Source organism: Ylistrum balloti, unplaced genomic scaffold (assembly GCF_031769215.1).
Source record: "Ylistrum balloti isolate Yb309-2 unplaced genomic scaffold, AGI_CSIRO_Ybal_v1 Utg370738, whole genome shotgun sequence".
NCBI lineage: Eukaryota > Metazoa > Mollusca > Bivalvia > Pectinida > Pectinidae > Ylistrum > Ylistrum balloti.
In genome coordinates this window covers 165253-189530 of record NW_026782435.1, presented here as the reverse complement: position 1 = coordinate 189530, position 24278 = coordinate 165253, and the positions used below count along the sequence as shown (strand labels likewise).

General features: G+C 34.7%; 3 protein-coding genes across 3 annotated transcripts; 2 read left to right on the top strand and 1 right to left on the bottom strand.

The window, feature by feature from the left end:
• Positions 1-911: 911 nt before the first annotated feature.
• On the top strand, positions 912-11537 carry LOC132557899 (armadillo repeat-containing protein 5-like). The gene is made up of 7 exons (XM_060222425.1): positions 912-934; positions 3297-3579; positions 4759-4789; positions 5354-5540; positions 5994-6134; positions 7337-9493; positions 9839-11537. Exons 1-7 carry the CDS (start codon positions 912-914, stop codon positions 10632-10634), a joined length of 3618 nt encoding a protein of 1205 aa, XP_060078408.1. The 3' UTR covers positions 10635-11537.
• A 1395-nt stretch (positions 11538-12932) lies between these two features.
• Positions 12933-18633, bottom strand: LOC132557898 (spermatogenesis-associated protein 22-like). The gene is made up of 9 exons (XM_060222424.1): positions 18628-18633; positions 18253-18385; positions 17157-17312; positions 16273-16573; positions 15290-15575; positions 14725-14857; positions 13972-14072; positions 13463-13503; positions 12933-13083 (listed from the first exon to the last, which is right to left on the bottom strand). Exons 1-9 carry the CDS (start codon positions 18631-18633, stop codon positions 12933-12935), a joined length of 1308 nt encoding a protein of 435 aa, XP_060078407.1.
• Positions 18634-20723: 2090 nt separating this feature from the next.
• LOC132557891 (uncharacterized) lies at positions 20724-22926 on the top strand. Its single transcript, XM_060222416.1, has 3 exons — positions 20724-21193; positions 21816-21949; positions 22604-22926. Exons 1-3 carry the CDS (start codon positions 20724-20726, stop codon positions 22924-22926), a joined length of 927 nt encoding a protein of 308 aa, XP_060078399.1.
• Positions 22927-24278: the final 1352 nt, after the last annotated feature.

Sequence of the window (24278 nt, the reverse complement as noted above, 5' to 3'; positions counted from 1 at the left end):
AACGAAGAAGAAAATTACTGTTATTATTTATTATGAGATTCTTAACGGCCCGTCAACACAAGGTACTTAACCACATCTACATGACTATAGGTAAATTAGAATTCGAATTAGTTTACTATATTGAGTGTTACAGTTTATCTTTATACAGACACGGTTCACTGCAACAGCGGCATGGATAGGCAATATATCAATGACTTTTAACCAACAATTTTTTTATTACAGAAAAGCTGACCTACCTTAAAAGCAGATTAAACTATAGTATTAGCATTAAAATTATTTGAGACAAACTTTTTTCACTTGTACAGTGGCTTCAATGATATTGGAGCACCCTTTCCACGGAATCTTCTAATTGAATTACAACAAAAACAAAAAATGAGTAAGTGCGTCATTTCACAATGAAATAGAACCGAAAAACTCGGTTTAACACAAAAACAAAACTAATATTTTTAAAAACGGAGAGTGAAACAAAATATTGGAAAGAATTGAAGGATGTCTTCTATTTCTTTATGAATATAAATTGTTTTTGTAAACTGGATCAGAAGTTACAGGCAGGAAACATGACCTTGACTAGTTAAACGTCCGGCAGGGTGACCCAATATCAGTTTCAACAAGATATATCTGATGGTTTATTAAAATTATAGTCAAGCGAGGAAATATTACATTATTTGACCTTTCACCTTCAGGTGAAGATCACAGCGACTTAATTTCAATGCACTTCACGCCGTCTATGTGAGATGCTGTTATGTTTCAAACTGGAATTAAGAATTCTGAAATAGTTCAAAAGTTATATAGCCCAGACAAGAAAGCATGACAACAAAGAAATGAACCAGTACCACAATATGTGCCTCCCTTTTTCCTAAAGGTCATAACAAAATGAAAAAATAATGTATTGATAAGATATCTTTATAAAAATGTTGTTCAATGGCTTAAATATGTAAGTTTACTGTGCATATAAATCGGCATTTACTATTCAGTAGCGCCGAGTAATAAACGTTCTCCAGAGATAACCTTAAAATTGGCAGCCATTTCAGATTTCCAGCATTCAAAAATACTGACAATAGCATTTCCAAATTTCAGCTAATGCTTAAAATACCGCACTAATAGTTTGAAATATCAAAGAAATATATCAGAAACCACATGAAAAGTATGGACGTTTCACTTGAAGAAATTAAATTTATTTTAATTGGCACTCATTTTCTTCAAAGAAGGGAAAAAAATGGTATAACAAGTGCTTGATACTTGGACTAAAAACAACTCGAACAAAAACAACAACAACAACACAAAATAGCATCTGGACTAAATAACTACCTGTACGATCCATCACACAAGGAACGAAATTCTTTAATAACTTCCAAATTCTCTTTATTTTGTTGTTTTCTTCTTTCCCGCCGTACGTGTGGAGTCATTAAGCCTTCCTGACATATTATATCTGTCATTATCATGATTGATAATAATTTTATATCTTTTAACAAAAATGAGATCATGATTGTAACTGGTGTGTTGACTTTTTCAAGCCATAGATAAATACCATGCCAAAACTGTTGGTAAAGACTGTTAATCATACATAAGCTGATTAAAATGTTTCAACTTTAATTGTCAACAGCACATGCAAGTCCTCAAATTTAATTGATTCAAATGTTGTGTAAGTACAAGGTATTTCACCAACAAAGATAATAAATTAAATATGATAAAAGCAGAAAAATCATTTATTAACTTAACTGATCTGATGACCAGCTTTTTCGACCTTTCAGCAGACCAGCCACAATTTACAAAGAAATAAAATCATACATGAATTTATCATGATTTCAAGTAACGTCTTGATATTTCATATTGGAAACTGATGATTTTCAAATGATCACTTCTGATGACTGCTTTCCGATTTGTATTAACCAGTGAGTTGTAGACAGTAACATAGAAAATGACATTATTTGAAATTTTTGTGTCATGAAAAAGTTAACAAATGTGGCTCATTTGAGAAAATAGATAAAATGATAAAAACTTTAAGCTTACCCTTTAGAAAAGATGCACGCAGACACAGTGACATCCGTCATTTTCTTTAAATTGTTTCATTTCATCTGTGTTTTTGTAACAGGGTCAAAATTATTGAGTTATTAGACTGGCTGTCAAATTCTGTTGGATATAAAATATTTTTTGTCGCTCAGTACATTATACTAAATTGGTTGTTTTATAATTACTTGTATATTATTTGTAAATCTCGCGTTAATTGTTGCCTGTCCATGTATACCGGTACATATACAAAGTATAGCGAGAGTACGTTACTTTGTTTGCGCTTTGTGCGCATGTATGTGTGTTGTACGTGAGTTGTGGTCACATTCGAACTGGGCATGTGACACTTGACGGACTTTGACGAAGTTGTTAGAGTGGTTGAAAGTTTCTGTCTTTTTTATTGTCCTTAACACTTCGATACATTTGATTTCTATCTCTCAGAGTGAACGGTTGAATTATTTTTGCCAGTAAGACTGTCTCTGAATATTTCTGGCATTTACGCCTGATATTGTGGCGACAGAATTATGTGGCGTCAACTGTACTGGCGTGTGTAATTAATGCACGATACGTGTTAATCTCTTTCTCTCTCCATTAGTAAAAGTAAACAAATCGGACACAGCGGCTTTGTTATGATCAGCCCGTCACTCATTGTCAGGCTAATTGAAGCGTCTCTTTGACTCAGTGATATCACCTGAAACAAGCCGACAGGTTTTGGATACACATACAAATGTATGTCATTTCAGGCTAGCGAATTCAAGTTGAGGTCGTATTTGTGGATATCTTTCAAAACTGAGACAGTGGTGTTTCACTGATCACTCTATTTCACAAATGCAATAGCATGAATACATTCAGTACATTTCTGTATCTGTTTGGTTGCAACTGATCGATGTAGCATCGCTACTGAAAAACGATTATAACGTGGTCCGAAAAAAAAACACTAGAAAATACCGACATGTCAACATAATCATAATCAAAACCCAGATTCAATAAAACCAAGGCAATGTATGAACAAACGAAATATTTTACAAGAAACTCTTAAAAACATAAAGAGAATAAGACCAGGTATTCAGGAAGAGTAAGCATCCTCTGCTTCATTGACGAAACTACATTGTACCGAATTCGAACTGGGAGTTTGATTTTGCTGTGATATAAGGAACGATAACTCTACATCTACGTTGACAAACGCCTAAATGCATGGATTTAGAGTGATCCCCCTTGTCGTAAATAATCTTGTGGCAGTTGCCTCGCAGCTCATACTCCTAATTACAGTAGGCCTAAATTCTACTAAGAAAATATGAAAACAGTCGTAAAATGACATCGAAGTATGTCGAGAGAGCTTTGCTGAAGATAACAAATGGCACTCCCAAACAAATCTATAACATCTTGGTAGAAATTCGAACCAAAGTTGTCAAGTCTTCTACCGGTGTTCGTGAGCTAATTCGACATGGGTTTGTTCACAAAGCTCTTTACTTGTTATCCGATGAAATACGGCAAAACCAGCTTCCACATACAACTGATATCGTTCTCAGTGTCCTTGGCAATCTATGTATGGAAGAAAATGCCAGGAAAGATGTAAGTTTGGGACTGATATAAACACTAGTCAATGCTACTGTTGGTCGAAACTTTCCACTGTTATCAGACCATTTACTGAAGCTGATTAACTAACTAAAATGGGCATATGAGATGTTCTCAACATATTTACATGTAGTGTTTGCTAGTGACTCATTGATGTAAATTAACTATAGCTTAGAGATACAGAAAAAACAAAACGATTCACTATAATGTGACCAGTGTGCATTCCATGGTTACATTGTACGATACTTGTGATTGCATAACGCTGTGCAATTTCATGGACAGCCATAAAAATCAAGCCAGGTCCAGAGAAAATCTTTGTGAACAATGATTAAATTGTGTGTTTTATAGGGGGAATCAGCTTTTATTTATATACTGTAACAGAGGTCATTATTTATTTTATTGCCCCCGCTAGGATTTGAACCGAGGACCCCTGACTTACTATTCTGACGCTAAACTAGAGGTAAAGAGTTCTCTCTAGCCAAATGGTATATTGTGGCTAGTACGTATTTTACCAGGGTTTTATAATCCCCCTTCAGGAATTAGAATAACTCGTCCCAGAGTTTCCAGGGGTTACAGAGGTACTTGTGAAAGTAACACAAAATATTATTCGCAAGTCCCTATGTGGGCGCCAATGTAACAGAAGTCATTAGCTATTTCAGTGCCTCTGCTAGAATTTAAACCCAGGACCTGTCGCTTACTAGTTTGGCGTTCAACCGATAGAGCTAAAGAGAAGTTCTCTCTAGCCGAGCAGTATATTGCAGCTAGTTTTTTTTACCAGGGTTACAATATATTTGTGCTCTAATTATATTAATGATCAGAGGATGTTTACATCCTACGTGATCCCACAAAGATACAACATGTACATATATAATAGTGAATGGTCAAAAGACAGGTTATGACCACTTGAGCCAGAGAATCCAAAGCAGAGTGTTTAATGGTATGTATATATGGGAATAATTGTTCCCTGATCCAAACACCAGAGATTGGACATTTCATGAGATGAATTTCTTAGCCGGCCTGTTTTATCAGACTGAAGTGAAAAGGAATTATTTTGGAGGGTTAATACTTACTTATATTGATATATGCATATTACATTTTAAATGTAAGCATAACATTTAAACATACAGTATACTGATACACAAGATATGGTCACTTCAACGGTTTTTATCATTTCAGGTACATCAGAGTGGGGGTATAGCAACCTTAGGTGAGTGAAATTCAACTTCTCAACTGTCTGGAATTCTGTTGCCAATGAGATCTTGATAAGTTCCTGAAATGTAATGTGAACAGATACTAGTAAACTCAAATAACATTTAAGCCTGCTTTTAGTATTTGGTAATGCCAGTGTACTTATGATAAGACTGATGATTAACTGATAAATATTTCAATGACAGAATTTGAAAATTAATAATATAGATTTTCTTATAATATATGTGAATTGTTATAACTGACAGTGTCTTTGCTGTCAATATCCAAAATACATACAGTTTAGATGTTTATACTCGGAGAGTCTTTGTTGCGTAATGAAACTGTTTTTTGTTCATTGTTATTATGATTTTTTGCATCTGTTGTGACAGGCCAAACAAACTGTATTTCTCTCATTTGAGGTTCTGCCCTCAACTAAGTTCCATGGTAGAATGAAAACATTCATCACACACAAACTTACAAGAGCTTGAGTTTCTGTCAGAAAGTCCACAATAAATCATGAAACTAGCCGCTACCTACAAAGCAAGAAATCATGATTATTGATGACATCTTCTTATACTTGCAGCGGACTTGTTTTGCACCTCAGAATCTGTCAGCATTCAGGACCGTAGTTGTAGGGCCTTGTCAAACGCAGCATTGTTGCCTGTGAATGCTGAAGCTGTACATGGCACTGACACTGTGGATCATGTGGTGGAGCTCCTACAACTGGAACCTACCAAGGAGAGCAAACTCATTTACTGTAGAATTATTAGGTAAGTTAAGTGATGTGTCTAAATTTCCTCATAACAAAAAAACAAAACAATATGTTCTGTCTGATGAGACTAATGATGTCAGATATCTTTCACCTGTACTGTTTGTCAGAACAGAAGTGTAAGTAAGGTATGCTTTTAAATCAGATTGATACAGGTAGTTACTCTGATGACGTCAAATACATCTCACCTGTACTATACATGTACAGGTAGTTACACTTATGATATCAGCTATTTACCTATATACTATATTATGTTAAGAGGAAAAGTTTCACTTGTACCATACTTGAGATAATGTATTACATTTTTGTACTTTCCAGTCTACAGTGCTTTGACTATCACTTGATTATCACTATCTTCTGAATTCTAAAAGTAAGCACTTCAGTATCAATTGTGAAAATAATCTGGAAATCATTTACTAAATGGGAAATTGGTAGAATCTCCTGTTATCATCAGATTACTTGGCAAGACACAGAAACACCAAGACAAACTGGTTGCTGGTGATGCTGTGCGATGTGTGGTGAAACTGCTGTTGGATGATGACAAAGATGTTCAGAGTGCAGCATTGAGGATGGTGTTTGAGACATCCAGCCAAGGGTAGGAACCAGTATTTGTTTTTGTCCTCTGTGGGTACTTATTATTTTGAAATGATCAGTGTGTTTTACATACATGACCTATGCTTATTAGCTCACCTGGCATCCCATCCATTGGTCAACCTTTTCTACAATTTGTAATTAAGTCATGAACCACTTCGTAGATTTTAACCAGATTTGGTCAGAAGCATCCTTTGGGGAAGGGAAACAATATTTATTCAATAATTGATGGGTTTTGGAAGGTGGGGGCAGGGCCAAAAAGGGAAGATTTGCAACTTCTTTAAAATCCTACTCCTCCTGTAGGAATGATCAGATTTTGGCCAAATTCGGTCTAATCTTGTGTGAATAGGAACCAATTTGTATAAACTTTAGGTCTCAGCCCCCGGGGATGAGAAAGGAAGGACCCAATAGGGAAAATAGAGTAAATTCTTTGAAATCCTGCTTCTCTTGTAGGAATGAATGGAGATAGCCCAAATTTGGTCTGAAGCATTCTTGGATGTAGAGGAATAAATCTTATATAAACTGTTGGTATCCGCTCCCTATGCTGAAAGAGAAGGAGCCTAAAAGGGGAAATAGAATAGTAAATTCTACTCCTCCAGAAGGAATGATAAGATTTTCTCCAAATTTGATCTGAAGTGTCAAGAGGAATCAATTTTGTGAATAAATCATGGGTATGGATCCTTTGAAATAGGTGGACAGGATCCATTACAGGGGAAATAGATCAAATCTTTAGAATTCTTCCTTTTCTGTAGAAATGGCAGAATTCTGTCTCAGCTTGTTGTGAAGCATGAATGGTTAGACAGATTTTGTAGAGACAGAAGGTTGGGGCCGATTGGGAAAACAGATCTGTATTGTGTGTGTGCTTGGATATTTAGAACTCCTTTCCCTTTAGTATTAATGAAGCAATTTCAGGCAAGCAAAGCCAGGTGAGCAATACAGGCCTTTTTGGCTTCTTAATATTTTCTTCTGATATTGAATTGATTTGTAATATGCCTATCAATGAGCTGTCAACAGTTTTGCATTTAAAAGAAAAACCGTTAAATCATTCAGTACGAATAATTTCTAGACTATCCACAAAAATTCAACATGTATCCTTGAGTTTATCTCCATACTCAAGTAACTTGTTTCCTTATGTTGAGTTAATCACTTTGCTTTTTCAATTAATTTCTTTTATCATTAAAAAAAATGAAATTTGCTTCGTTACAGGTGCAGCAGTGGGTTTGCCAGTCAAGTTGTCAGTGCTGGGGGTATTGCTGAGTTATTGTCAAGGGTAACAGTTGAAGACAGTACTGCCGCTCACCAGTCCTTTACAACTCTCATACGATTAGCTGATCATTCTCATGCTCGGGCTGAGCTGGGCAATGCTGGTGGCATTACAAAATTTATAGGCTTCTTTCAAGGTATTGGTAACTTTGATAAAGACAAAAGGTTTTCTGTCCTTAATGTTTTGTGTCTTTGCTGTAAGGATGTAGTGAACCGTGTGAAGATTCGAGATAACAGTATACTGCCAAAGTTCCTGGAGTGTCTTAAAGACACAGAATACAAACGTTTACATGATCGTATCATCAGTGCTCTGCTGTGTTTTTTGTATGATGAATCCAGTTTAGAACTTTTACTTCAAGATGGTCTTATACCACTTTTACTATCACATTTGCAACGAGTAGCAGAGTTCACTTCAACTGTGGTGAGGCTTGACGAGGAAGTGGCCAATCTGGATACAATATCTGAACATGTTTCAGCTGAACAGGACAACTCAGCTGACGATCAACAGACTGGACTAGGTGATTCCTCAAATGAATGTCAGACACAACATAAAATTATAGCAGAATGTGAGGGACAGACAGAATCTGTTCTGACCAGAACTGAACAGGAACCGTTGAACGTAGATAAAGATTCTACTGAGGAGCTTACAATACAGACAGATAAGAAATACCATTACAGTATTGATAGTCCAACTTACCAAGTGTCATCAGAGTGGAACCTTGATGTCTATAGTCAGGGAGCCAAATGTAAATCATTCAACCATGGAGCATCTTCCCCACAGTACCCCAGCATTAGTCCCTTAAGTACCATCTCCTATTACTCTCCAAGCCTGTCCCCAGGAGACTACAGCCCTACTAGTCCTGTAATGTCCAAGGTCAATGAAGACCCCAACTACGGATTGGTCTTTAGTTTGCCCTTTTCTTGTAGCAGTCCAGAGAAACATTCAAGTCCCAGTAATACATCAGGGATGTCCCCTGGTGCTTCTGAACACGAGTTTGAACACAATTCCAATGCTCCTATGGTTTATTCAGATGAAGAAGATAGCCAAGAGGCCACATCAATTGATACATTGCCGTTTCGGTGTGAAAATGCAGAACAAACAACAGAAGCCTCGGGTATGGAAAACATTCCACAGAAACATGAAAACATTAGTGACTGCAATGTTGAAAAGATTGAATCTTCTGATAAAACTGATGAACAAAAAGAAGACCCGTTATATTGCTCTCAGGGATTTGATGTAGACATGAATAGTGAAAACCAGCAGGTCAGTGGTCACTTGTCGCACAAGATTCACTTCGATTTGGGAGAAGAGACCATCATCATTGGACCACATAAGAAAAATAAGTTACCTCCAACTTCTCCTGAAACATTACTTAAACATAATGTACCAAAGAAACCCAGGTTATCAATAACATGTAGAAAGTCTCCAACTGCCACTGAAAATCACATCCTGATGATCCTTTCATTTGTGTCGCAAATGCCAGACCCAACAAAGTATTTAGTTTCTACAGAGGTTCTTTGCTGTCTGTTAGACTACATTAGCTGTGTACGGATTGGTGAAACACGAGCTGCTAGACTTCTTTGTCGACTAGCCCGAAACCCTAACTGCTTTGAGAAATTGATCCAGTTAAATCTACCATGGATTGTGTATGACAAACTCCTTTCTCAAGAAGTTAATGACCAGTGCTGGATAAAAATTCTTCAAGCGGAACACTCTGGTCTAGGAAATAGAACAAACAAAGGTCAGAGATCACAGTCATTGAGTTTCTGTTCAGATGATTCAACATTTTTTGAAGAAGACACACATAGTCAGGTGCAAGACTCTGTCACAAGCGTAATTGATTGCAATCTTAAATCACCCAACACCATTATCTCTAACAAATCTTCATTTAACTCTTCCTGTCAGAATGTTTCAAGTGAAGGAAGTGTAACAGAAGAAGAAGAGGAGATACTACTATCCAGCAGAGCAGGGATAACTGTACTGCAAGACTTATGTCGAATGGCTGACAGTCCATATGGAAGAGGTGTTGTAGCTCACATTTTATCTAAGCAGACAGTGTCACAGATGCATATCCTGGTCAGTCTTCTTCATATATTGTGGTAAGTGATGTTTACTGGTTGATCTGTTTGATTATTTCTTCTATAAGCAAACACATCAAAATTGCTGCAACTCAGAATCATTCATAACAAAAGAGTGGTGTCATATCATTTTTTTCATAATTTCATTTCATTTTCTTATTTCATTTTCCAATTCTACTTGTGAACATTTACTGTGGAGATGTGAACACCCAGTTAAAGTTTTCTTATTGTTCGCAATCTCTTTATGAAATGTCTTAAGTAGCGATATTTTTGCTACCAAACTGATTTTAGGGAATAAGTTCAACTAAGTTATACCTTTATGTATTAACAGCATTCTTCATAATGTATTTCATTTATATGTTCCAGGGCAAGGGGTATGTGGAAGTTCTACTTTTTCAAGAAAGGGTTGTGGAAGGAATATGTGGACATCCTTACTGCTGGATCAAGTCATCCTTACCACAGAACTATCCTAGAGGCATTCTGCTTTCTTGGGAAAATCATCAACTTTGACATTAAATTGAAAAATGAGCATTGTGAGAAACTGTTTGTCACCAGTGTCAATGTAGCTAATGAAAATATTCAGCGGGGCACGTGTCGGCATAAGTCTCATAGTCACGATATAAAGTTCTCTGTACATGACACAGGATCCACCATTCCTGCCAGTAAGGAGAGATTAGCCAAGGCATCACCACTGTTTGCAGCCATGTTACAGGGACAGTATTCAGAGTCTACCCAGAACACAGTCACATTAAATGATACCTCCTATTATGCTGTGCAGTTTGTTGTACACTTTCTTCACGGATGTGATTTAGAGTGTGATGTCATTGCTAGTATTCTTACCTGTGAACCTGGTCTGGACACATGGTCCCAGTGTGTAGAGGTCCTGACACTTGTTAACAGGTACCTTGTCACAGACCTAGAGCCATTCCTAAAGTCAGTGCTGTCCTCAAGATTCCTGGTACCATTGGTGGCCAGTAGCACCTACGGTTTTGCCAAACTTCATGGATATGAAGTTCTGGCAAGTGACTGTGTTAAAACTGTACTGGTTGGTGGTAAATGTGTAAGTGATCGTATCAGAGGTTTCAGTTTGTTTCTGAATGGACCAAATTCTGAAATGTTTTTGTCTCATTTGGAACAATTATTCCAATCAAGTATTCATTAACACTAACGAGTACTTTCTATGTACATCAAGTTCAGGATTATATTGGAAGGTTAAGCCTTACAGTTATTTAAATGGTTACGTATAATTTCAATGAGTTACAAATAAAGAAATGTCTGGGTTATTGATGATTTACTAGCGGTACACTGTGATGAAAGTCTTTCAAATTTGTTAACATGAATGATTTTGACATACTCATGAGGATACCTATGCCAAATTTGTATGAAACTATGTAATCTGAATAAGCAATAGGCCTAGAATTATGATGTTTGACGATCAACGTGGGACTGAAATACTACAAATTATATGACTTAGGCCCTTTCAATGTGAAAGGCATGTAAAAGCATAATGTGTAGGCAATATGTTTCAGAAGACAAATTAAATGCTAATGATTATAACTTAGAGGAAAAAAAGACATTTTCCAAGATCTAAAGTCAAAGGGGTCATGTAATGTAAAAATGTTCAAATTATTTTTTATGGAGAACAGAAAAGTATGAGAATGGTACATCTTATTAAATGATTAACTGGTTTATGATATACAAAAAAATGTATGTAATTTTAATTTTGTATGTGATCATATTGAATCCTTAAAGTGTTTATTCTGTGTCGATAAAAGTGACTACATGGAATGATTCACAAATTTCACAATATTATAATCTTACCATCAAGAATGTGAACCTTGATGAATAAGTTAATGCTGGAAAAAATAGCTGTACTTTTCCAACAAAACATATTTATCCATATTAACAAGGACCATATTCCTTGCTGCACACTTTGATGATACCAAAGAAAGTAAAACTGATTATTCAACTATTACTGTGTATGATTCTGTCATACAGATATATGATTGATGGTATTCATGTTTATGACTGAAAGTATGATTGAGATAATGTTAGAGATGTATTTATGCTAATGATATTTAATTAACAATGATTTGAAATACTGTTTAACAAAAGTTTCATGTAATAATCAAATCTGTATCTGATAAAAGCTTTATCTTTAATACAGCTGTGTTAACATAGTAATGATGGTCAGTAATTTGGTTTTGGTGATGAAAATTAATTTTCAAATTTTACATTTGTTGATTTTAATGCCATTTTTGTTGCATTTGTTGTCAAAATAAAGAAACATGGTTGTATAAACTATACTTTGTGTATGTGTTCCTTTTATTAATGTTTAAAAAGTCTTCTTTTTTCAGCTCATCATTATCACATTGTGGGCCATTCAAATCGCTCTACATTTGTGGTCTGTTATCAAACAGACAGGTGGCCATTTGGATTTTGACAATGAAAGATTGTTATTGCTATATTTAGAGAAGAACTGGATGGATCTTTTTTTTTTTTCAAATTTCATCAGTAGGTTTTTGCTTGGTCCCTAATTGTTCCCTTTTGAATTTGATACTGATCAGGAAAAATAAAGTGGCTGACAGATGGCCATGTTTATTATGACAAAGAAAGTTTGTTATTTCTTCAATTTTTTTAAATAAGCTCCCCTTGGTCCTTCCTTGTCTGAGAAAAAGTCAAAATGGACAGTAGGTGACTATTTTATATTTGGCAGTTAAAGATTATTAACACTATATTTTAGGAGGAATTTTCAAACTTTGTTGTTGCTAAGATCCTTATGGGGTCTTGTTTTTCCCTCATGTTGAAGAAGTCAAAAGGTAAAACCCATGGCTGGACTGTCTTGTTCTCCATGTGAGGTCAAAGCAAAAGTGTTGTATAGTTTTTGCTCCTGCAAGAGACATTCTGTTCCAGTAATAACTCATCATAAAAAAACCTCCAGGGACACACCTCTTCCTCTTTCAGGTGATTTCTCCTCTAACAGGTGATTCAAATTTTGTGAGACAGTGAGATATGTTCATGTGTTTTATTTTTTTATATACAATGTATATGTTAATCCTTCATTGCCTGTAACTCCACATTTTAAAACTCTCATTTAAAGCAACTTTGTATGCAAACCACCACTTTGATCATGATGTACAGGGAAAATGTTGGTCATTTTCTTTTCTAAATATTTCAATGTTTGGTCTCATTATCAAGGGTCAGATAGAGAGACTGAGTGAACCAGCTTTGTTGACAAGATTTTTTGTAAAGAAAAACAGTTATTAAGTACACAAGTACAGTTTCAATGTTTTGTGCGTGTATACTTTTTCAATCACTTCTGCAGCTTGGATTCATTTTTGAAAGAGAAAAAGAAAAAAAAAGGAATCATGTTTTCACTTTGACAAAATAAATTTAATGATAATCAATAAAACAAATTAAACACTAACAAGTTTAACCAAGTACAGCACATTATTGTTATTCATGGCTCTGGTGTGGTTTTTGTAAAGTCCCAAAGAAAATTGTCAGACTTTTTGACAGAAAGCTTTGAAATATCCTTTTCCTCCATGGAAGCAGGTCGCACTGATACACATTTAAATTTCCCACTTCTTTCATCCATGGTGCCCACACACCTAAAACAAAGTCATTAAACAGATAGTTGAAACATGTTAAAAGACTAAATATTCTGTACTTTTATTCAGTACAAACTGCAATATTAGAATGATGACGGCATCCATTGCAATATTTCTTACTGTCTTTGTACAGTATTTTAAACTACGTTTAACTTATTGCTTCTTAAAATATCTGTCCAAAACGGTTGAATAATACATTTCTTGTGACCAAGATAAACTGTCAAGTTTCCTTCTTTTACTCTCTATATAAATGGTTAAATTTGGAGTCAAACATGAACTTTCAATTTCAGAATAATATCATAGTCATTTCATCAGTTATATGTTTGTGTATTGAGGAACAGCATGCAATTTTCAGCTGTCGTCGTTCAGCTACATGTACCTGTGCCAATGTCCTCGGGTTAATCGAGGGAGTTGACGATCCTGTAATAAGGAAATGATGATATTCAAATATGTATATAGTGTGTTACAAAAACTACAACAACACAGCTATTTAGTATTGTTTGTTTTAATCTGTAGGTATTAAATAGAAAGGCTTTTTGAGAAATTTCATCCATTTAATACTAATAAGTGAAAGGATTCATCCAGTAATCCATTACACTATGACTCTACAAGAGGACGTATGGCTAAAGGTTTAAAGTACTCTTGACAACGATAAATAAGAAAATATGTGATCATTTTCATCCTTCATTTCAACACAAATACATCTTTTGTTTGTTGTACATTAATTTAATAAGTGTTACATGAATTCTACATTCTCGAAGAAGAATATCTACATCCCACATGCCAACTTATGATTAAATCTATGTCTTTCTTTGAAGCATCATGGAGAGGAAACAATAAACTGGTAAGGTGATCATCAGCATATATTTTGTTAAAATAACTTCTTACAATTTCATAGAAAACACATTGCATGGAATCCTGTTCATCTTTCATAAGAAATTCTTTTCCTGTTCCTGAAGGATCTTGCATCAAAGCTGAGTCCACCACACCTACAGATGATTTATGAATTTAACACAAAGTTAATGACCTTTCCAATATTTACATGAATTTGAAAATAAATGTTTTGTAATAGAATTAAAAAATAAAACCAAATTTTATGAACAGCACATGCCTATTGATATTATAAATCAATTGTACATAACGAAGATGTAAGACTGTATGTTCAATCTACCACAAAATAGTTCACTTTACATCATTCCTCAGTTGATTTAGTTTTCCTTATAATCCAGCAAAGTCCTGACTTTTACCAAAATATGTATGAGTCATCATAAATATATGGACAAATACATTTCTGTACTGGAATTCTAATTAACCTATATCAAATACTCTACTATCAAGCTGAGAGGAAATTCACGCCAGCCAGAACAAAACGTACCCTCAAGTTTATATACTACTCTTCTCTTCATTAAGTCTTTTATGCCCCCAAAACAAAGCACAATTTCTATTGAAGTGGTCTTTTAATCCCTTTTAGTCAATCTGAAGTTTTCAAATTGGCTCCAAATGAGTATGACGAAGGCACCCTCCTGCCTATACTGGATCTTGGACAAAGCAAAAAGCTGCTACTAAAAGAAAGATCCCACTTGCTTTTTAGCAACTAGTGATTAAGCAACTAGTAGTCTCAAGTTTTACCTGAATACATACCATATACTTCAAAAATCATATTAATTGTATCTCTGTATTTGCTCCAATGTTTAATGCCCTGAATGGTTGATGTGATCAGGTGAAGGGTTTTATCTGCTTTGTTTTCAGTCTTCTTTGGTGGCTTTTGAGGATCCTGAAAATGACTTAATACTAAATACATGTCAGTAAACATGCATTGCCATGTATTTTTCATTCTGTGTCATCATTATACACATGTCAGATTAAAATCTTTGTGCTGTTCATACGTGATTTGCTAATAAGACCTAACTCTATGTACATTTTGTATATCGTAGAGGTAAAAAAGATGTAATTTAGATGGTCATGACATTGGTTCATAAAGCTCAACTTATGCAAGACATCACTCCAATTTGTCTCTTAAAAGTTAGAAGTAATAGGTTCTTGTTGATTAAACAAAGCATCGGCTTTTTCAAAGATGAAAATCATTCTGAAATTTTGATAGATGTTTTTCATCACTAGAGTAAGAAGAGATGTGTTGGCTCCATGAGCATCTTGCAATAATTTTGTAACCTACTATGTACACACAAGAATTTGTCATTAGACTTACTTTTTTCTGTGTTGTTGATGAAGGTTTGATTACAGTATCTCCAAATCCTCCAACTCGATGATATCCGTCGCGTTGAAGGTGTTGCATAGTGTTATCTGCCCCTTGCACTGTTGCTGCACCACTGGGACCTGGCCTGAACATGTTCTGGTTTTGATTAGAGCCTTTCTGGAATGGGTGCTGATTTTTATATATATTTGTGTTAGAGGAATTATTTCCAGAATTGTTGATGCGACATACAAACTCGCTTCCTGCTTGGCTATTGTAGCTCTGTTTCTCATCTAAAGACCTGTAGAAAATACAAGTTAAATATGTTAGAAATTATAAATACTTATAAAATTTGAATCAACTGAACGCTGAGTTGAATATTTACATGAACATCTATATGATTTGTTCTGGACTTGCTTGCAGACCTCATTTTTAGCTCACATGGCCTCAAGGATTAACTAAAAGATCTAGAAACATAATATTTGGCTGATGGGTTACTGTTATGAAGCCTGAAGCTTACAAAATTTGTGAAAAGATATGACCTTAACCCTTATTCATGGTCACATGGGTCACATTGAAGACCTTCTGATTGACCAAAAGATAGGCCAGACAAAGTCTTCAAAAAGAAACAAACTTTATCAATATTCAATGTCACATAGTTCAATTTTGTAAAAACTTTCAAATGACTTTCTTTTGAATGTCTAGACTTTGAATGCCAATTTAATCATGTGAAATTTTCATGCATTTTTGGACATCATTGCATACAAGATGAGCAAAGTTTACCCATTGGACTTTTTATTCTTGCTAGTTTCTTTCAGTAATAAATCTTTCCAATTTGCTGTTATTGAGTTGCCATTAGTGATGTCAAAGCAAAAAGCAATTTACAGTAACTATTTTTGAGATGTCAATATCATTGATTAAAAAGGTCACTTCAATGTAGTACCAAGAAAGACAGTTCTAAACATTTGAAAATTTGAGCAATATGTTGTAGGTAGTACCTGCTTTGCTGTTGCCCATACCAATTGGTGTGGTTGTTCCTGATAGTTGGAGGCCTTTGTGGTGTTTTCTGGTTACTTGTATAACTGTTAACTCCCTGTCTGTTGGTGTATGATGCCTGCCCAGTACTCCATGCCAGAGATTGATATTTGTCTGTCTGCCATCCATGCTCAGATTTACCTGTTCTATCACAGTTTGAAAAACTAAGAGCCGTGTTGCCTCCTGTCATCACACTTTCTCCCTGGTGACCTGCATTCTGTATCTGTGACTCTCTAATAGGGCTTGGTTTGTTTATATCATATGCTGCTGTAACAGGAAGAGCTCACCTAGTTTAGAAGAGGGGCCTTTCAGTCATGCAGTTTAATCAGAAAGAAAGTATCCCAATAATTTTATCTTCCTTCTCTCTATTACCTATTTAATTGAAACTATCTTAATTTGTAATGACCTTATCAAACTGGAGTTATGTTCAAAATGTTCCCCTTTTACATGTTTTTTAGGATTGTCCTTTGTCGTTGCATATGCATTTAAACTAATTTGAAATAATGGGCAAAATATATACATATATGCAGTTGATAAATTTATTCTACAATAAGCTTACAGTATGTTGTAAAAAATTACAACACACAAATAGATGATACAGGACAATGAAATAGAATTCACTGATACTGGTTCTAACAGTTATGTAATATAGAGGTCAGACATGGTGTTTTAGCCTGATAAAACAATATATCATAAAGAGAACTATCAATAAAAAAAATCAAGACGATGAACTGTAACATAATCATGAAGAAATATTTGACATTTGTTCCTGAAATTTTCCTCTTGGCTATTTCCTTCAGAACTATGATGATTACAATGAAACTGTCTATGTAAATTTGATACTAACAATATTGCTGTTTGTGTTGCTGCTGCTGTCTGTTTGGCAGTTGATACTGTTGTTGGCCCTGTTGGGACTTGTTCTGCTGGTATGATTGTGAGTACCCCTGCCTTGTTTGTCTGGATACATATCCCTGTCCGTCAAAGCCACGAACTGGCATTAAATCTGGGAAAATGAAAAATGCTATATCATACAAATGTATTACACATTTCATCTGCACTTAAACAGCTTTAAGGAGTGCACTAAATAAAACTATTTACCTAGAAAAGTTTAAAGTGAAAATGTTTTGCGATAAAAAGGATAGAAAGGAGGGGAAAATTGAATTAAACAAAATGTAAATTTGAGCCATATTACTTACTGGGTACAATTTTTTTTTTTAAATTCTTTCCTTGAAATGTATATCAGTAGCATGTATATAGCAAACTCAAAGCCGCATCTTGTTTAGGAATGCTTTGAAACACTGGGAGAATAATTAAATTGTACTTGGTTACTCCGATTATGTATACGTATGTTTGTGTTGTGTTAAAGGAATAAACTTTTCATGTAAAAAATATGTTTAGGTAACAAGGCAAAAGAACAATAGTTCATAATTCAACTCCAGAATATCAAAAGAGTCAATATATTGCAATATGTGTCTACTAACAATATATGTTAATATGATTTGCAGGATCACATCATTTTGCAGAAACGTTCTACAACTGTTTGAGGGATTTAACCACAGAATTGAAATAATTTTGCAGAGAAATTTCTATTGAAACCAAATTTCAACTTGTTATATATGTTTTTAATTTTGTGTAGTGTTATATAACTTTAAAATAAATCAAGTTCTTTTCAGTTTATCACTGTATTGATACACTGGTAGCTATTGATAACCTATGTACACATTTTGTTTTGCAAAAAATAAAAATATTACTACTATGCAATCACAATATATATCCCTTTGAATATTGGTAGACTGTCAATTTCGTTAGTGGAATATGTTTTAACAGTTATTCATCTATAACTGATATTTAGAACAAAAAGTCTGAGCGACTGCCATCGATAAAAGAGAGAGAGAGAGAGAGAGAGAGAGAGAGAGAGAGAGAGAAAGTTCAGGATGTATAACCTTGATAATGATGCGACGACTGAGGTGTATTGACTGGCGTGCCGGTTCCAGGTCCATCAATAGTTTGAGGGTCAGCTATAACAGCTTGTCGTGGTCTTTTCCGATGATTGAAAATGGGCGCTGGAGTGGATTTCTGAATTGAATTGAATTTAACACAAGTAAATTTGTTTAAGTTCTACATGAACAGGAATTAAACAATAAAGAAATGAAAATTTACATTTCATACCAATACATAACACATTTTTTTTTCAACTTAGGACGATGTCTAACAAAATTTATACTGAAACACTCTCTATTCCTGGAAAACTCATGTTGAATACTTTCACCAATTTGAAATACACATCGCTCAGCCTCAATATAAGATCTGTTAATTACCTTCATAATCGTTTTTCGGTAATATCTACTTATGTGACTGATGATTACGGCGTCCTTTAAATACTACGGTCCTGCATTCTTGTCTGAAATGAAAGAGATTGTCAGTTGTATTAAAAGCAGACGACAAATGCTATTTCTACGATTTCTGCTCATCTGAATAGATTGAAGAATGTCTAATGAGTGTCCTCAATTAAATTGAAACCTGAGTAAGCGTCATCTGACATTATCTAATAAAACGAATAAAATTCGGCTCCGATAGGCCTAGATATAATCTTCTATTCTTACCTTTCATTCCGTTTTCTCCTATAAACTTTATTTGTTTTCTAATCTCTATATGTAGAGAAATACTACAAAGGGACGTAACTCAGACATTACAACTATTTCCGTTTGTGTATGAACCGGTTATAACATTATAACACAATAATCTACAATCTTTTCCTCTCAACTATTCGAAAATGTCCCGCAAATTGGTAGAAGGGGATTGAAGAGATTGAATACATTCTAAAACATCATGAAATAGTTTCATTGATGTCAGTAGGAAAACCGAATAGGCATTATTTGTTGTCAATTATAAATTATTAATTTCAATCAAGTTGTTCTTTACGATATCCACAACGAATGCTTCTTTCTGTAATAATATATAAATGTAGAGCTAATCGTTGTTTCATAACTATATAACTTACGTATATTATGCTTTGAGCACTATCAGGAAATCGATTATTGATGGACGAGCACGCTTCTAATATTAAGTGATTTAAGTGTGTTTTCTGTGCCGAAAAGTTGTCAAACAATGGATTTTTCCGATCAGAAATCATTGATGTAAATAAATCCCTTAACATTCTATTTTACACTTTGATGCTAGCTTACGCCTAGTATTTTACCTTAGCAATATATAACGGTGTTGACACACGTGTACACTTGCGCAATACCCCACTGGATACATATCTAATTCTTCCAAGGACCATATATCCAGAACCAATGGATGTTCCGACAAATAAACCAAAGCATTTAAACCGAACTGAAATGAACCATTACGGGTGTTGTTTAAGAAGCAAAAAACGCTAATCTCCCCGTAACATTAGCATTTATCCTCCGTCTACCTTATAGATTTTGAGTTTAGGTGATGTAGTAAAGTATACTTATAAATGAAGTGTTATACAAAAATCTAGTGTATGGATTTCTATATCTTCTTGAGTAGACAACACATTGTATGTAATTATCTTCATTGTATTATATCACTCATAAAAACACGGAAAGCCACCCACCTCACCCCCTTTTTCAGGTGGATTGTCACGCAGTACCGTGTATTTTTACAAGATACTAAACAAGATGGCCCTTACCAGCCTTGTCAACTGAAATACCATTAGCATCTTGTTTTTGTCAGCAAGTACAAAAGCAGTTGGATTTTGTCATAAGACTACTTGAAGAAAAGCAGAATTTGACAAAAAAAAAAAAAAAAAAAAACACACACACACACACACACTTGACAAAATTCATGTGCTTTTATAGTTTACGATATGGTTGCAGAAAATACCATGTACAAAAATGAGTTGCTTTAGTGTATTTAGTGCATAAAATCAACTGAAAAAAGTAAATATTTTCTGTTCATGTAGTAAAAGCTGCCATGAATTCAACTAGGCAAAAACAAATACTACGAAAGTGAATTATTCTACAGTATTGTCTACAAAAACATTGGTGAGATATACCCAACAGGCGTACAGAAAAAGCGACGCATTTATTGAAGTTATATTCCACTATATTTTTTTCCGAATATCTTCCGAGACAATACAGGACAACATCTTTATAAACGATTAGAGTGCAACCGTGTATTGCTTCTGCAATGCTTCACATTTAGCAGTATTCATTTCCACGGAAGACCACTGTCACCATCGTATGAAGACTATTCATGAACTTTTGAAAGCTAGTAGGGAAAAACAATTATGTAACCTCCTAATTGCTTGGTATAGTGTTTGCTAGTGAGTTTCTTTACTTTGTGGAAAAAACGTCAACATGACGTTGAATAACGTACATTTAAACTGATGACGTTTCAAACACATATTGTGACGTTTTCATCACCGGAAGTCCAAGATGACATGATGGACGGGAAGAAGATATTGGTTTTGTTGCTTTTTATCTACATATCATACACTTTTATTGTGAAGTTTGGCAAAGAACAATTCGACGATTTGCTTTTAACTTTGAAGAAATATCCACATGTCGAGTGTCCGAAAGGTTACATGTTATATAAAATTTACGCGGAAAACATTACTCATTACATTCAAACACAACAGGATTTTTCTGAAAAACGAACACAGGATGTGAAATTTAGACGATGTGAACAGGAATATCTCAAAGATAACATTACTTGTGATGGTAATTCTGACGGAACGGCACAGTCATCATGCATCGTGTCGTATCCTGGTGACGCAGATGTTTTACACGAGGCATGCATAAGCACCGAGAATCGTTACAAATCAGATGCTCTGGATTACATACCAGATAAAAACGATTCTAGGCAATCTGTTTTTAGCAGGCTGTTGGCTTACTTCACGGAAGTAGTATACGGGTACGGAATTTGAATCTCAGGGATCTATGTTACCTTTTGTTTACCGAATTGTTAGACGCACCTACCTTAAGCAAAAGCTTTGACCGATATTAGCAGGAAAATTTGAATCTAAAAAGTGATAAACAAAGTCTGACAATGAAGGGAAGAAGATTCTTCCGATATATGTAAAGATATAGCGATATTCATACGGTTTTTTAAAAAATATTTATTCATTGATTGTTTCAGTTTGTGTGTTTACGTTCACGATTTAATGCATGTTGGAATTTATTCGAAACATTTAATATCTAACCTAAGGTCTCTACAAAATCAGTAATCCTGTAAGACTTTAAACTGTATGCTGTATTGTGTACGAGTACATGTACCTAGTGTCATGAATAATGTATACTAGAAAACAACCGCGGTCTCTGTTTTTTGTGGGTTTTTTTGTTTTTGTTTTTTTTTTTTTTTTGTCTTTGCTTGTTTGTTTTTATTTTGTTTTGTTTTGTTGCGTGTTTTTCTTGGGGGTAGGGGAGGAGTGAAGGGATAACATTTCCGCTTCAAAACGCAGTCTGTTATCACAATGTTGGTACCTTTCATTTGACAAAAACAAACTGGTAAATATAATAACTCTGTTATTTCTCAGTTCCATCCCCGAGAAAACTGATGTAGGAGAGAGGGAGGCAGACATAAAAGACTATTCCCTGCTTCAGGGAATATTTCCGGGAACTCGCTGGTGTGGTTTTGGTAACATCGCCGACGATGTATTCACCAACTTAGGTAGGTGAAAATTCACCATTTCCAAATAAAAAATTGTGTATGAATTCTTAAATTTCTTATCTTAGACATGACATGTTCCCGATATAAATGTACAAACCTGAACTATGGTGCTGCTTATTGTTGAACATTACACTTGTTCCAGTAGACAGTTCTCCAATAATCAGCATCCTTCCAGGCTAAAGGACAAAGTGTTTGGTGATCAAATGGACTGCATTTTCTTTGTTATCGATAATACATTTACTGAGTGTGATATAATCCTATAATCCACTTCAAAGCAGCAAGATACTATCATCACACGCGGATGAACTTAAGTTGTAGAATAAACACATGTAAAGATTAAAGTCAACGACTTCCATATAAGTTTAAACATATTTCAGTGAGAAGAAAGGAAGACGAATAGGGCACAGATTCTATGAAAATCTTATACGTACTACTTCAAAATTTCATGCAATTGTAAGTTTGCAAAATTAAAAGGGAACAATTACACCTGCGAACACTTCAAATATACTAAGAAATACAATATCTAAAGTGGCGCAATTTTGGTACCATCGACTCAAGAGCTCTTCGAAACCATGACGCACTATACTTACTGCCGAAAAATTAAAAAAAAAACATCAAATGCTTCCAGTTAAAAAGTATTATTTTGTTTTTTAGGAGAACATCAACACACAGACTCGTGCTGTCGCTCACACGACCTCTGTGAACCAAAGATCCGGGCTCTACAGAAAAGGTATTATTACAACAATCAAGGGATCATCCCTATCAGTCACTGTAGCTGTGACCGTGATTTCTACAACTGCCTCAAGGGAGTTAACTCTCCGGTGTCCAACAAGATCGGCAGAATATTCTTCAACATAGCAAAGATTAAATGTTTCGATTTTGCTGTCAGTGATGTTTGCACATTGGAGTTGATGGGCGTATGCCTTATATATGGTCAGAAATGTGCTGCAGCGCTGAAACAAAGTCCAGTCTACTGAGCTAACATTTACCTGTCTGATTTATAGTGATTCAAACAAATAAAGCAATCTTGCAATTTTGATTGTAAAGAAACTCTAATGATTGTACCAAATGTTTATTTCTTACAATATCATATTGGTAATTTAGCCATTTAAACAAAACTGTATAGCATTTCTAACTATCAGATCTGCTTCTACAATATTGTGTTTTTGGCCTTCACAAGATCGTGTATTGAGTATTGACGTTCAAAACACTTTCACTATTTATCAACGTTCTGTTGTCTATTGTGAAAAACTTTCACAATTTATCAACGTTCTGTTGTCTATTGTGAAAAACTTTCGCTATTTATCAACGTTCTGAAAGTCTGCAAAAGTCTGAAAGTGTTCTACGAAAGACAAAAGAACGTTCATGAAACAGTGAAAGTGTTCTACAATAGGCTATAGAAAGCTGATAAATAGAACACAGATAAACAGAGGAAATGTTATTTAATATATATATGTAGTGTTCTAAATTAGACAATGGAACGTTGATGTTATACAGCAAGTGTTCTACAATAGAAAATGGAACGTTGATGAAACAGTGAAAGTGTTCTACAATAGGCCATAGAACGTTGTTACAGAGCAAGTGTTCTACAACAGAAAATGGAAGGTTGATGAAACAGCGAGCGTTCTACAGTAGGCAAAGTAACGTAAATGAAACAGAGCAAGTGTTCTACAACAGACAATGGAACGTTGATAATAGTGAAAGTTTTCTACAATAGGCAATTGAACGTTGATGCTACAGTGCCAGTGTTCTACAATAGAAAATGGAACGTTAATGAAACAGTGAAAGAGTTCTACAATAGGCAATTGAACGTTGGTAATAGTGAAAGTTTTCTACAATAGGCAATTGAACGTTGATGTTACAGAGCCAGTGTTCTACAATAGAAAATGGAACGTTAATGAAACAGTGAAAGTGTTCTACAATAGGCAATTGAACGTTGATAATAGTGAAAGTTTTCTACAATAGGCAATTGAACGTTGATGTTACAGAGCAAGTGTTCTACAATAGATAATAGAACGTTAATGAAACAATGAAAGTGTTCTGCAATACGCAATTGAACGTTGATAATAGCGAATGTATTCTACAATAGGCAATAGAACGTTAATAATAGTGAAATTGTTCTACAACAGACAATAGAACGTTGATGAAAAAATGAAAGTGTTCTACAATAGGCAATAGAAAGCTGAAAATACTGAAAGTGTCCTAAATTAGACAATGGAACGTTGATGTTACAAAGCCAGTGTTCTACAATAGAAAATGGAACGTTAATGAAACAGTGAAAGTGTTCTACAATAGGCAATTGAACGTTGATAATAGTGAAAGTTTTCTA

Bases quoted from the DNA above. Each gene is read 5' to 3' on its own strand.
- LOC132557898 (XM_060222424.1), bottom strand. The intron at 13,504-13,971 runs GTAAGAAGTTAT...TCCTTATTACAG, and splicing joins AATGTGTTTTCTATGAAATT to GATCGTCAACTCCCTCGATT. The intron at 13,084-13,462 runs GTACATGTAGCT...ACTTTGTTTTAG, and splicing joins ACCCGAGGACATTGGCACAG to GTGTGTGGGCACCATGGATG.
- LOC132557891 (XM_060222416.1), top strand. From the start codon at position 20,724: ATGGACGGGAAGAAGATATTGGTTTTGTTGCTTTTTATCTACATATCA. The intron at 21,194-21,815 runs GTACGGAATTTG...GTTATTTCTCAG, and splicing joins TTCACGGAAGTAGTATACGG to TTCCATCCCCGAGAAAACTG. The intron at 21,950-22,603 runs GTAGGTGAAAAT...TTTGTTTTTTAG, and splicing joins CGATGTATTCACCAACTTAG to GAGAACATCAACACACAGAC.
- LOC132557899 (XM_060222425.1), top strand. From the start codon at position 912: ATGTTGTTCAATGGCTTAAATAT. The intron at 935-3,296 runs GTAAGTTTACTG...AATTCTACTAAG, and splicing joins TTGTTCAATGGCTTAAATAT to AAAATATGAAAACAGTCGTA. The intron at 4,790-5,353 runs GTGAGTGAAATT...TTATACTTGCAG, and splicing joins TGGGGGTATAGCAACCTTAG to CGGACTTGTTTTGCACCTCA.